The 14,719-nt window shown below is 45.0% G+C and overlaps 1 protein-coding gene across 14 annotated transcripts in view; it reads left to right on the forward strand.

Moving 5' to 3' along the window:
* Window positions 1–14,719, forward strand: part of ARHGAP17 (Rho GTPase activating protein 17) — an 89,111-nt gene that overhangs the window by 61,459 nt on the left and 12,933 nt on the right. For 13 of the 14 annotated variants that reach the window (XR_003437082.1, XR_003437083.1, XR_003437079.1 and 10 more), the window contains 8 exons: window positions 156–267; window positions 812–893; window positions 2,813–2,893; window positions 4,709–4,822; window positions 7,275–7,366; window positions 8,494–8,653; window positions 10,338–10,571; window positions 12,917–13,080. Coding sequence is in view for 9 of the 14 variants with exons in the window: in XM_027126594.1 (XP_026982395.1) it covers window positions 156–267; window positions 812–893; window positions 2,813–2,893; window positions 4,709–4,822; window positions 7,275–7,366; window positions 8,494–8,653; window positions 10,338–10,571; window positions 12,917–13,080 (1,039 nt within the window). In the remaining 5 variants the exon portion in view is untranslated. The remainder of the gene's footprint in view (window positions 1–155; window positions 268–811; window positions 894–2,812; window positions 2,894–4,708; window positions 4,823–7,274; window positions 7,367–8,493; window positions 8,654–10,337; window positions 10,572–12,916; window positions 13,081–14,719) is intronic. The other variant, XM_027126596.1, reaches the window with a different exon arrangement.

The raw sequence follows: 14,719 nt of genomic DNA on the forward strand, positions 1-14,719 counted from the left end.
TTTACTCCTCCCGACAGCCCTGCAGCTCTCCTGGATAAGCTGTGCTGGAGCTGGGGGGGCGGGGTGGGTGGAAGGCTCTTCCATCAGATTTTTACTGCCACTCAGTGTAAGGCTCACAACTTGAACTTGATACTAACGGCTTTTCATGTCTTTAGGGCCTTTTCCGAATTGGGGCTGGGGCCTCCAAGTTAAAGAAACTGAAAGCTGCTTTAGACTGTTCTACTTCTCACCTGGATGAGTTCTACTCAGACCCCCATGCTGTAGCAGGTGAGCTCCAAGGAGGCGCCCTCAAGGTGGTAACAGATCATCAGTTAAAGGTCCAATATTAAGTGACAGTTAAATGGTCTCCTTATAAGTTTAAGTGACAAAACTGAAATGACAAATAAAACTGAAAAGCATGTGTGCGTGCACTTACACATACATATCTTTTCTAGTTCTGTTTTGGGGGTTTTGTTTTGTTTTCCTGATTATCAAGTAAAGGTGAAGGTAGCTTATAATCCAGATGTTTAGAGGCATGCTTTTATTTTCTTCCCTTTTACCCCCAAATCTCCATCTGCCTAGAGAGATGATGTCTTATTAAGAAGATAGCTTTGAAACTAATTTTATTTTCTATTGATCTCTCAATATATTTTACGAGGGATGGAAATTGTTCTATGAGCATTTCATTCTGTAACCACTCCTGCCAATTCATGATTTATTCTATACATTGTGAACGGTTATCGTTGAGATCATTTCAATTTGCAAAATAATATATCCTGAGAGTTCCGGCCTTGCCCCTTGTCATACTCAAAGAGGGTGTTAATAATTTCAGGTGCTTTAAAGTCCTATTTACGGGAACTGCCTGAACCTTTGATGACTTTTAATTTGTATGAAGAATGGACACAAGTTGCAAGGTAAGTTTAAAGAACACCTAGTTTTAAAAGCTAAAGGAAACGACGCAATACTCTGTCCCCTTTGTAAATCATCTTACCCTTGGGGATCATAAAAATAACATTAAAGGGCTTCCCTGGTGGCGCAGTGGTTGAGAATCCACCTGCCAATGCAGGGGACACGGGTTCAAGCCCTGGTCCGGGAAGCGGAGCAACTAAGCCCGTGCGCCACAACTACTGAGCCCGCGTGCTGCAACTACTGAAGCCCATACGCCTAGAGCCAGTGCTCTGCAACAAGAGAAGCCACCGCAATGAGAATCCCGCGCATCACAACAAAGAGTAGCGCCCACTCACCGCAGCTAGAGAAAAGCCCGCGTGCAGCAGCGAAGACCCAACACAGCCAAAAATAAATAAATTTATAAAAAAATAATAATAACATTAAAATAGTGTATTTAGAGCTGTTGTTTATCCCTTCCCCTCCATTCCCAGCTTCCGTCTGCCCGGAAGTAGTTGGTTTAGGCAAGGCAGTCTTGTTGCAAAAGTTCTAGAGGTTTTCTCCCGCCGACCAGCCCACATCCTTGTCAACTTGTCCCTCCCGGTTCTCACTCAGAGGTGCCTAATTCCTCACCTGTAAGGGAAGAGGAACACACCTCCCCTGCCCTTCCACTCCTCCCCCTGTCTTCAGATGCAGTCACCCGTTCCCATCAAATAAGCTGTGTGCTCCGACGAGCTTTATGTCGTCACTTGAACCAGGCATCTGAGCTTTTCTCCGTAGCTGTGGAGTGAGAGACTTTGTCCCTGGTAGGTGGTGAGGATTTTAAAGTCAGAGTAAGTCCTTGGTCTGGTTGTGTCCTTGGAACCCAGCCCAGGGCGCAGCCTGCCGTGAGTGCCCGTGTTTGTGGGGCTGAAGGAATGGAACCTGCCCTCAGTGTCAGGTCGGGGTTCTAGGGTCTCGTATTGGGTGGGCTTCTTCGCTTCTCCTAGGCCTTGACTCTTCTCTCTGTTCTGAGACTCCCAAACTCATCCTGTGAGGAAATAAGCTGTAAAGGAAGGTATCCGTCCACCGGTGTGTTGCTTCTACACTTGAGAACTGTCATCCCCTCCCGGTGACACGTCAACTAGCTTCTAAAGTATAATCATGTTTAAGCCCTACCCGAAGCTCTGCAGGCTGGTTCAGTTGTGGAGGAGGTTTTAAGTCCAAAGGCATGTCGTGTGGGCAACTTCGAACACTCTGTGCTGCTGGTGGGCAGAGGTGACTCTGCTTTGCAGGCTCTTTGGGCCTGTGAAAGCTTGCACGTTGAAACTCTGCAGCAGAAGACCTCCAGCAGTTGCCTCACAACAGAAAGGGCTTCTTGGCCTGGAGCCTTTCAGCAGTACTGAGAGCAGGGAGAGACCCAGGGGTCTGGGTGCTGGGAGCATCTGGCTCCCCAAGGCTGTACGTGAATATGCACGTTTTCTAGACAGAATTTTCAGAATGTCTCCTGTGTGCCATGCATTGGTCTGGGGGGGTCCCTCCTTGTTCTGCCTCTGAAGCCTCACGGTCACTTGGCAGAATTAACATTCTTATCCCCAGTTTGGCACATCAGGAGACTGAGTCTTGGCAAGGCTGACTAACTGCTCAGAGTATGTTGGTTAGTATTTGACTCCAAATTTCTTTCCCAAAAAATGGGCTTTTAAAACATTTTTTATTTATTTATTTTTAAAATTTTGGCTGCACCACGCAGCTCATGGGATCTCAGTTCCCTGACCAAGGCTTGAACCCGGGCCATGGCAGTGAAAGTGCCAAACCTGATCCACTAGGACCACCAGGGAGCTCCCGCTGTGCTGTTTTCCAGCTGTGCTTTCTCTGTCAGTAGAGGCATCGCTGTGAATATAGCAGATGAACACAGGTATTCCTAAAATGAGCATTAATAAATGGTTATGAATAAATTTGTTTTTCTCAGTGTACAAGATCAAGACAAAAAACTTCAGGATTTGTGGAGAACATGTCAGAAGTTGCCACCACAAAATTTTGTTAACTTTAGGTATGTATGATTGGCATTCTGCAAATTAAGCCACCAAGCTACAGCGAAGAATGGTTTAATCCACAGCAGAGGCCGTTTAATTCAAGCCTGTTTGGCACATCAAAAAAATGCTCTGGAGAGCAACTCGGGTTTGCTGGGAAGGGGATTTGGTGTATATTACTGTGATGCACCTGAAGCACACTGATTGTGTCTGGCATTAATAGGTAAGTTGCCTGATCATTTTATCGTTGCAGCTATTGGGGAAAAAAATTCTTGTGGAAAGGTTGACTGACAGTATGTTGGATTTGGAGTCTAAATTGTCCAGTATCTACAAGGCAAAAATTAAACAATAGCTGTACTTTCTGTAATATCTTTCATATATGCTACATAATTTATTTTAAGCAGAGCACAAATCATCCTACTAAATAAAATTTCAAGAAATGCAGATTATGTATTAGCTTATGGAATGACTATGTTTTTAGGAAATTTTACCGTGGAATAACTTTCTAGGATTTAACCTCTATTTTCCCTTTGACTTAAAATATAACTTTGAAGAAGCATAGAGAGAAGGGTAAAAGGTAGCCCCAGGTAACAAAGTCATTTAAAACCAAAGAAAATGTTGTGAGAGGATTTGGTCCAAAATGACAAATACTTGACTGGTGAAATTTCTGGTATGCCACTTGACCGTTAATTTCAGTCTTAGGTCCTGTCACCAAGCTAAGCTAAACATTCTCTTTTAACATCTTAACTCTCAATTTTGCCTTATGAGTGCGTTGATATAGATCATATTCCTTATCTGACTCATTTAACACACCCAGCTTGGAATTGCAGGTACTCTTAGCCCATTTAGTGTCTTATGGTGGAGACTGAATTACAGTTCTTTTACTTTGGGATTTAGCCTTTTATTTTGTTTAATTTACTCATTAAAATGTTTACTAATTGTTTTTTGAATAGGGAGGACATTCCCGTCGTTCAAAGTTCAAAGATGTACATTGGAAAAAATCTCTCTCCTCTTCCTCTCTCCCAGCCACCCTACTTCCTGTCCTGAGACACAAACTATGTTTTCAGTTTCTTATATATCCTGTCAGCAAGAGATGATACATATAGAATCAAATATATATATATACATATACATATGTACAAACATTTCTTTCTCTCACAGCTTTCACTTTTTTAAAAAACCAAATGGCAATGTATATTATATACATCATTCTCCTCCTTGCTTTCTTTGCTTAATATACATCCTGTAGGTTTTTCCATATCAGTACTTCTTACTTTTTTATGACTGCATAGTACTCCACTGTGTGGCTGTGTTGTAATTTATTTAATCAGCCCCCTATTGGTAGATAGTTGGGTTGTCCTTAATTTTTTGCTTTTATAGTGCTGTTCTTGTACATAAGAGAGTATATCTATATGATAGATTGGATATCTTCATAGTTACAGCCTAAAGCATTTTCAAATACAGTTTCTTTTAAGCAATATGACTATACTTCTGTTTTTTTATTATGTTTGTATTAAAAACATTGATCCCATTGTTAATCATAGTATAATCTATTTCGGGGTAGATAGGGCATAAAGGAGAAACGGATTAGAAATACACAGCATATAGAGATCAAATCTTTGAGGTTTACGTTTGATCTGTTTTCACCTTTCAAGCCCTAAACTATCTGTTCCATGAAACAAAGAACACACCCCGAGCCGGATTTGGATTTAGTCATTTAACACCCTGCAGTTAGCACCTGAGCAGTCTGGGGCTGAGCGCCCCCCAGGCAGGGAGATACTATTCCTCCAAATATTTCAGAGTAGATGCTCTCCCCCTTCTCTTTTGTTCCATAGGTATTTAATCAAGTTCCTTGCAAAGCTTGCTCAGACCAGTGACATTAATAAAATGACTCCCAGCAACATTGCAATCGTGTTAGGCCCTAACTTGTTATGGGCCAAAAATGAAGGGTGAGTAATCATTTCCCATATCCTATTATTTTAACTTCTTTCCGCCTGATGGAAACAATAGAAATGTAACCCACTTCTGAAGTTGATCTTTCCCTTTAGCTGACTTTCTCGGAGCACTGCTGTGAGCTGGGTCCTGTCCCAGACGCTGGTCACACAAAGGTGTAGGAGACCTTGTCCCAGTCCTCAAGGGGCCCCAGTTCTGGGCAGCCAGGCAGGTGGACGGCTATAGTGCAGTGATAAGCTCCGCATACACATCTGTGTATCACAGACGTTATAAAGGAGGAAACAGCTCAGGTTGAGAAGTTCAGGAGGCGATGGCACTTGAGGGGCTGATGGATGAATGGTTTCCCACGCGTGGGACCTGAATGAGCCCCGCACAGCGGGTGTGAAAGGGCCTGGTGTCTATATTGGCTGGGGGTGGGGGGGGCGTAATCACGTGGTCTCATGTAACTTGAGCACAGGGGCCATGAGGCTGTGGCCGAGGTTTATGGAGCTGGAGCCGGGTTAGGAAGGGCCTCACGTATCTTGCTGAGATGTTAGGAACTTATTTTACGGGTCGTGGGGAGGAAGGGAGCAATCAGAATTTCTCAGCAGAATGACTTGATCAGATTGCATTTAGAAAGATAATTTGTTGGCATTGAGAGCTGCAGATTGACTGGAGGAGAGGGATCAGGGAGGTCAGCTAGAAAGCGTCTGGGAAATCACTCAGGTTGTTGTCTGCTCTGTTTGGTGGCATTATGATCCAGTTAATCCTCACAAGTTATCTTTTGGAGTTGGTGCTTTTGTCCTCACTTTTGCAGGTGAAGATGCTGAGGCTTAGAGAGGACGAATAATTTGCTTAAGGTTGCACAGCAGGGAAATGGTGGGGCCCATAGAGTCTGTCCTTAAGCTTCACCACCCTTCCCTGCCCCCCGTCACTGCTGTTCAGCTTTGGAAAATCATGAGCGGTTCAGATTTCCATCAAAAAATGCAGGGACTTTCTGAATCAAAATCTTTCTATCTTTAACTCATTCATTCCCTCATGTATGCTCACTCTTGTTTCAGAAAGTATTTATAAGATTCTTTACAAAGATCCAATGTCATAAAGCAAATCAAAGATAAGTGGATATAAAAGCTAACTACATAGTACATCACATCTTATAGCAAATAAATTCCAGGAAGACCACAGAGGTAAATATAAAGAGTGATGTCATAAATATGGCAGGTTAAAAAATAAATAAACATAAACACGGCAGGTAAATATTTATTAGCTTTGGGGATATAAATGAATTTTATAAACATAAAATCAGTTCTGGAAACAAGTAGATTTAGCTCTATAACAGCTAGAAACTTCTGTAAGTCAGAAAGCTCCTTAAATAAATGGCAATTCACAAACTAGGAGTTCCTCAAAACATATCCAGATATGTAAACAGGTCTTGAAATCAATAGACAAACAGTACCTCCTCAAAAAGAAAAATTTGCAAAGAACACGAGTGGACGGTTCCTCCCCAGTTCTAAGGTTCTCAGGTACGGGAGGGATCAGAATCCAGATGGGCAGAGGGAAGTGTGAACAGGTGGGGAGGAAAATTTACAGACAGAGCTTGCATTTTAAGCTGGAATTTAAAAGGAGCTAGAACTTTCACCTGGTTGGAAATTGGAGTGAAAATGTTCTCCCCAATGGAAAGAGAGGTCAGAGTGATAAAATGAGGGGGGGGAGATAGGTTTGGAGCAGTCAGGTGTGGGATCCAGCCTATCAGGGATTCAGTGTCTTCATTTATAAGGCCTCAGGACAGTCCCCATGTTGTAAAAATTAAATGCAGGGAGGAATCTGAGGCTCTGAACGTGGTAGGTGCTCAGTAAGTGTCAGGCCCTTGCAGCTTGTCTGCTTTCCCGTGTTCTGACTCTGAACTGGATATGAGCCCCTCAACAGCAGGAACGATTCTTCTTTATTTTCTTCCTCGTGGGCCCTGGGCATTCGGACACAGTCAGCTTCTGGACATGCATCTTGGGACCAGTCCACATACGTGCGTGACAGCCTTAATAATGTGTAAATGCGGGGGCCCAGGTCTTCTGCTGGTGAGAGGCACCCTGAAACACTGCATACGCTCGGCTGCATTCTAGGCAGAATGGGTCTGTGGTGATCTGGGGACTTAGAAGATGACTCCCAGGGGAAGGACTGTGCCACCCTGTCCCCAGACAACTGAAAACCAGCATTTTGACACACTGTTGGTCACTGACTTACACCTAGTTGTTATCACAACACAGACTAAGAAGTGACAGCCGAGTCAGGGCAATTTTTCTTCCTGGTGATCACTGCCACACCCCTAGGCCAGGGCCTTGTGCGTTTAATTTTTGCATTCGTACTTAAATGTTTTATCCTTTTGATATAAAATATTGAATTGCCCTGACTCAACCTGCAGACGTCAGAGGCTGCCTAGGGGAGGTGTTTTAACTTTGTGAACTTCCTTTGCAGAACGCTAGCCGAAATGGCAGCGGCCACATCCGTCCACGTGGTTGCTGTCATTGAACCCATCATTCAGCATGCCAACTGGTTCTTCCCCGAAGGTAACTGCCACTCCGAGTTCACTGACTCCAAAAGCACAATAATGTACAACAATAGTATAAAAAATCTTTTTGAAGAAGCAGATACTTCAGTAATCCCTTCATGATTACATAATTGGCTTCACTTTTTCACGTTTCTTTTTAGACTATTTGCATTCATATTTTGACAAAGCAGTAACCACATTATTGTGTATTTCACTTTGTTTCACTTAACGTGGAGTCATTCATTCAGCCAGTGTATACTGAACACTCCCTAGGCGCATATGTTTGCTGGTAAGAAGACATGCTGTCTTCCCTGGAGGAGCTTGGTCACTGGAGAAGGAGGCTTCATCATCAGAGAAATTGTAACACATGGCACATTAGAAGGAAGATGGATGGGGAATGAGTTGACAACTCATGCTGGGCACAAAGTGCCGGGGATTGCTTTATAGAAGAGGTGACACTGAATATGCAGGGATCCTCAGAGCTTCCGCGGCTCCCTTTGCGGGTACCGGTTGGGCAAGTGCTGGGAGTCTGGACCTCCCACCCCAGCTTCGCCCAGAGCAGCCCTGCTGTCATCCTCTGGCGTGTAAGCTCCATGAGGCCAGGGCACGCTCCTCTTTTCTTTACCACTGACTTCCGCCGTCGAGAATCACGCCCCACTCATGTAAGGTTGTGCAGTAAATGTGAGATGGATGAATGAATATTGTCATTCTGTCCAAGATTTCCCTTGAGAAAACGAGTCTTCAAAATCTGCTATAGGCAGTATGGAATTGATGTTGCCTTTTATTTCTATTTAATATCAAGCTGTAAATATCTTATTTTTTATGATTCAGATGAGTATAACCCATGCTCACCTTCCTCTTCTGTATTCCATGATTTTTTTTTTTAACAGAAAGGAAAGCAGGGGAGTTGTGTGACTTGGATTCTGAGTCATACCCCCTCCCCTATTTCTGGTTTTCTTATTTTACCCGCCACCCTGGTTTGGTAAACTGTCCTTTAAGAAGGTGAGAGTGCCCGGGGCTTCCACCTGTGAAATAGTGAGGGCTTGTGGATGGAAGAATGAGGCTCCTATTCCAGTGGGGTGTCCTCAAGCTCCCTCAACCCCTGTGCCCTGTGTCTCACATATACTTGTTTCTTTCTTCTGGCAGAGGTGGAATTTAATGTATCAGAAGCATTCGTACCTCTCACCACCCCAAATTCCAATCACTCATCCCACACTGGAAATGACCCTGTCGACTCGGGGACCCTGGAGAGGAAGCGGCCTGCCAGCATGGCGGTGATGGAGGGGGACCTGGTGAAGAAGGAGAGGTGTGTGCAGAGCTGTTGACTTTCACACCAGCGGTCGATGGCTCGGAGAGGAGTCAGTGGGCCCACCGTCCCTGGTCCTGCCTCAGTGGCCTTGCCATTGGGGAGTGGCCTGCACCCAGGCCTGTTAGAGTCCAGCTAGTTTCAGGAATTCCGCTTTAGTCCATTCCAAACATTAATCTGACCCCAAAGTAGGTGTGTAGCTTGTCAGTTAACAATCATACCTGACGCATTCAAGCTTAACTGGGTGGTCTCTAATAAGCCCTACACAGCAGCATCACACACATGTTACAAATTCACCTAAATGTACTTGGTTGGGGAAAAAGAAAGAAAAAGAAAAAAAAACGTTAGGTATTGTGGACGTCTGTCCAGGAGCGAATGTGAGAACAACCCACCTCTCACAGTGACATGTGCGAGTTGGTGTCCGAAGACATATATTCTTTGTATAACCTGGCCCCTCACTGGAAGCCAACCATAGAAACCTCAGTGTTTGCCAATTCTGGAATCAAAAAAAAAGCCTGTGTTGGACTCGTGAGAGACAGTGCTAGTCTCTGTTGCTAGGCTCCTTGGGTGATTTGTGGGATTTTCAAAGGTCCTTAAGGCTATTTGGGATTTTTGCCTTCAGATGCCAATCTATCCGACATGTGTGCTGCAGTGCCACTGCGTTCACCGATAATGCTGAATTAGAAGTCGTGTGCTTTTCTCGCATACATGCAATAATGTTACTGAAAGTAGTTTTACATTAAAACTAAACAGCAAGCTCTTATTCTAATTGCCCAATCTTATAGTGTGGTCTGTTTTCTGTTTTGCCTTTTTTTTTTTTTTTAAACCCATAGAAAAGGAAAAAGCTTTACTTTTCTATTCTGTCACTTCTCTGAACCCACATTCCCACATTCAGAAGTGCTTCCTGATGACAAACTCTGTCCTCCACAGAATTAGCCTTTATGTATTTTAAGTTACAACATGGAATGTTATGGGTCTAGTTAGCACACAATCAACAGTTCTTAGCCATCTTCCTGGATGGATTCCCCCCGCCAACTGACCCAGTAGCCACAAGCTCAGGGAGCCATGTGTCTTTTTATTTTTTGAACTGGAAAAAAGTGTTAAAGTTCATACACCAGTGGGCTTCAGTGAAAAGTGAATATCCCTTCTAACCTGTCCTCCAACCACCATCCCCTTCCCAAAAGCAACTATTTTTCCAATCCTACACATCCTTTCAGATACGTTCTTTGCATACGCATAGACCAGGGTTTGCACATCTCAGCTTAAGAGGCAGTGCGGTGTAACAGCCTTACGTGGCCACTGGTGGTACTTCTGCACTCAGCTTCCACCTTGATGCCCAAACACACAGGTTCGAGATAATCGCCTTGTACATCGTACTATGGAAATAAAAACACAAACATGATGTCACTTACTCAAGGTGAAGCCTGCCCGTTTGCTTTCAGCTGCCCATACCCACTTTGAGAAAGGGCATCGATGGGTACCAGGTCCAAGTTTAAAGCCCCCTTGAGTTGCTTGCCTGGGTAACAGGAGTGACCATTAATCTGGTCCTTGCCGCTGCATTGCATGCTGGGCAACTTGGGTGGCTGTCCCTGCGTGTGGGGTTTTACGCGCGAGGACCAATGGGCTTCTGTGTCAGTAGTCGGCTTGCATGGTGTGTTGTTGACTGTTTCTTCTCTCTGTGTAGCTTTGGTGTGAAGCTTATGGACTTCCAGGCTCACCGGCGGGGTGGCACCCTAAATAGAAAGCACATATCCCCTGCTTTCCAGCCGCCACTCCCACCCACAGATGGCAGCACCTTGGCTCCAGCGGGCCCAGAGCCCCCTCCCCAGAGCTCTAGGGCCGAAAGCAGCACAGGGGGTGGGACTGTCCCCTCCTCTGCGGGCATGCTGGAGCAGGGGCCCAGCCCGGGCGACAGCAGGTAAGGAGGCCAGCATCTGCTGGCAGTGGGTGCCAGACACCCCAGCCTTCTTGTAGGCGCTGGCCTGTGGGCATGGCCTCCATGCCGCAAGGATCACTAGGCACGGAGTGAACCAGCTTTGCCTTCACTCCTCCGGTTGGCAAAGGATGGGAAAAAAAGACTGCAAATTGCTTGCTTCCTTTCCTGTTTTCAAAAGAAAGCAACATGTGTTTGCATTCTTTACCATACTGCTTTGGGGCTGGGAGCCAGAAGCCGATAAGTGTCTAGCAGTCTTATAAGCCTCTCTTACCTGTTTGATGTGTACTCGTTGTTCGTGTACCATTTGCTTGTTGTCATTCAGTATGCTAACTAGTAAACATTTGAATGCAACAAGTTAGTGAAGTTATTATATTCCTGGCATTCACTCACTCATCCATTCATTCATCCGTCCATCCATTTATCCATCATTCATCCATCCATCCATCCAATCAGATTTACTGAATAACTGAGTACTGAATAATATGTGCTGTCTCTGCTATACTGAGCACCCCCCCAACCCCCTGGCTTTCAGTCCTATAGGGCAGGTGATACATGAGTACAAGGTAGAAAATATGATGATAGGTTTTCTTAAAAAGCTCTTTTGTTGCTTCACCTTTTGGTTAACCACCTGGAGTGGACTAAGAATCTATAGCAACTTTAAGGAGAAATACCTTTGAAGTCGAGACCTTTATTTGCACAAATTCAGTTCTCCACTCTGACCCAGGCAGATGACCACCAGAGGCCACTTCAGGTGGTATCTCGGGTCGTACAGAACTGGCAGCTGCTATAAAAGATGAGCCCCTCCAGTACGTGCTAACATTTTTATTGCATTTGGTCCACCTTGGCCACCTATAAAGCACTAAATGATTACATATAAAGTAAAATAAATGATAAAACAAGGACGGCCTGTTAATCGTGTACTTGTTTTCCGCCCAGAGGTGACTTTGCCTTGGGAGAACTCCCTCACCTCTTCTTTGGGTGGAGAGAGAGTGCCTCGTGCTGTGTGAAGCTAGCTGCTTAGGTGATTGGAATCTCGTTAAGTCCTCATAGCTGAACTCTGAGGACTTCGTGCATTCCTGAATACCTTTCTACCCGCATAATTTGAGGAAATTCACTTTTTTGGTTAAAAATATCTAAGGCTTCAAACTCCCTAGTGCTTCACGTGCACGTCGTAAGCTCCACGTTGGTCTTTCCGTAACTGCTACCACACATGTATTCGTTTGGGCTTAAATCTTTTTCTTGGAGAAAAAAAGTCTTAGCAAACTCTTACACATTTTCATTTACCTGTAGCATTCAATTTGTTTAATCAAGGCTAAATATATTATTTAAGATAATAATTAGTCTTCACTGCAGAAGGACAAATAGAACGTCAGTTATCAATTTGCTCTGTGTTTCTTTTGCTCTGTAGATATTTTTGTGTACATCTCACTAATGCCATTTACTCTTTGGTGACTTTGACAAATTGTAGCTATAAAGTTCAGTATAAAAAGTTCTGAGCCAGGGCTTCCCTGGTGGCGCAAGTGGTTGAGAATCTGCCTGACAATGCAGGGACACGGGTTCGGGCCCTGGTCTGGGAAGATCCCACATGCCGCGAAGCAACTAAGCCCGTGAGCCACAACTACTGAGCCTGCGTGTCTGGAGCTTGTGCTCCGCAACAAGAGAGGCCGCAACACTGAGAGGCCCGCGCACCGCGATGAAGAGTGGCCCCCACTTGCCGCAACTAGAGAAAGCCCTCGCACAGAAACGAAGACCCAACACAGCCAAAAATAAAATAAATAAATTTTTAAAAAGTTCTGAGCCAGGAATTAGGAAGCCTGAACTCTGATCCCTACCCCAGTATTAACCAACTCTGGGCCCTGAGCAATCATTTAGCCTCTCAGAGTTTCTCTTTCGTGAAGTCCAAATTATTGATAATAATTGAGTGCTTTGTAATTTAGAGCAATGTTAGTATTTTGCTATTGCATTTGCTTAGTTTTGTGCAATGTATATGGCAAAATCGCATTATTCTGAAGTCCAAAAACCCTTTCATGTGTTTAAATACTGCCCAATTTGAGTGCAAGCACGCTAGAACTTGAAATGGCCTCTATCATGATATTTAAGTGGCAAAGTAGTTGGAAGATAGTCTGATGCCATGAGTCTCATAAAATATGTGGTCCTGTGTGGCACCAAATATTAGCTTCACAGACCCAGTGTGAGCTGTTTAAACTCTCAGATCACCTCCTTGCCCGCTGCAGTGAAAACTCTAGCTGGAATTTGATATTTTACAGCATGTTTAGCTTTTATAGCTGGGAATGCCTGACATCTAACTTGGCTTCTGCTTTCCTTAGTCCTCCAAAGCCCAAGGACCCTGCAGCTGCACCTGCACCCGGGAGAAACAGCAGTCAGGCGGCCCCCGGCCAAAGCCAGGCCCAGGCCACTGCCGGCTCCCATCAGCTCTCTGTGGGCCCTACGCACAATTCCGCCGGCCCGAGCCCTCACACGGTGCGCCGAGGTAAGTCACCACCTTTACTCCGCGCCCTTGGGGAGGGATGTGCAAACCTTCCTAGGTCGGTGCAGGGGTCAGGTTGAGAAGCTTGTTCCGATGGTTCCACGTCTGTTATAAAATGGCAAGCAGAAAAACCAGTCGTTAAGGAAAAGAATCATTAAAGGGAGATGGAAAAATGGAGAACAGAAAAGCAGACATTTAAGAATATGTTCAAGCTACAAAGCTTAACAAACAGTCATTTCTCCAGAAACGCCCCCCGTTTTCCAGGAATCTGGCGCTCCAAGCCCTCGCTCTGTTTTGGACCTGCCACAGCCTGGCCTGTGTCCCAGCCGGGCTTCGTGAGTCTGGGAGCACTCGTGCCCTCTGGATTGGGATCGGGGCCTTCTAGTTCCCTATTCATATGTAATCTGAACTGCTCCCAGTTACGCCCTCGTGGTCCTCCACCCAGCAGCCAGGGAAATGGCTGTTTTTCCTTTCTTTCTTTCTTTTTTTTTTTTTTTTTTTTTTTGCGGTACGCGGACCTCTCACTGCTGTGGCCTCTCCCGTTGCGGAGCACAGGCTCCGGACGTGCAGGCTTAGCGTCCATGGCTCACGGGCCCAGCCGCTCCGCGGCATGTGGGATCTTCCCGGACCGGGGCACAAACCCGTGTCCCCTGCATCGGCAGGCGGACTCTCAACCACTGCGCCACCAGGGAAGCCCTCTTTTTTTAATTGAATGAAGGATTCTTTAAATTCTATATTGCTTTACAATTTTCAAAAGTTTCACACAAATGATTTCATATAATCCCAAAATAACTCTCCTTTTTTTTTCCCTACTCCTATCTTGCACCTTCCCCCTTCCCTCTCCCCACTGGTACATTCCCTATATCTGTGAGTCCACTTCTTTTCCGTTTTATTCACTAGTTTGTTGTATTTTTTAGATTCCACACATAAATGACATCACATAGGGTTTGTCTTTCTGTCTGACTTATTTCACTCAGCATAATGCCCTCCAGCAGGGGGTGGCTTTAAAACACAAAGCAGAGCGTGTCATCCTGGCTGAAGCTCTCCAGTGCCTTCCATGCAGACCTCCCACCACGCACCCTGCGTGGCCTGGCCACGTGGTCTGGCCGGGCCGCCTGTGAGCCCAGCTCTTCCCCTGCCCCCTCACTCACTTCAGCCTCGCTGGTCTGCACTCTGCCCCTCAGTGCACTAACCTTATTCCCTCTTTAGAGCTTCCACACGTGTTCTCTTACAGAACGTTCTGTCCCACGTCTTCACATGGTTCCTTCTTTTTTATTTTATCGGGGTAAGAACACAACATGAGATCTACCCTCTTAAATATTTGTGTACAGTATCCAGTACTGTACTCTTAAGTGTACAATACCGTATTGTGCTATAGGCCCAATGATGTAAAGCTACCTGACATAATTGAAACCTTATGCCTATTGAATACCAGCTCTCCATCACTCCCCATCTCTACTGTATACCCCCAGCCCCTGGCAGCTCCCATTCCACTCTCTGATTCTAAGAATGTGACTATCTTAGATGCTTCATGTAAGTGGAATCGTGCAGTATTTGTCCTTCTGTGACTGGCTTATTTCACTTAGTATAATGTCTTTAAGGTTTGTCCATGTTGTTATATATATGACAGAATTTCCTTCCT

This window comes from Aethalodelphis obliquidens, unplaced genomic scaffold (genome assembly GCF_003676395.1).
Source record: "Aethalodelphis obliquidens isolate GAN/ISIS:26980383/991018 unplaced genomic scaffold, ASM367639v1 scaffold30, whole genome shotgun sequence".
Classification (NCBI taxonomy): domain Eukaryota; kingdom Metazoa; phylum Chordata; class Mammalia; order Artiodactyla; family Delphinidae; genus Aethalodelphis; species Aethalodelphis obliquidens.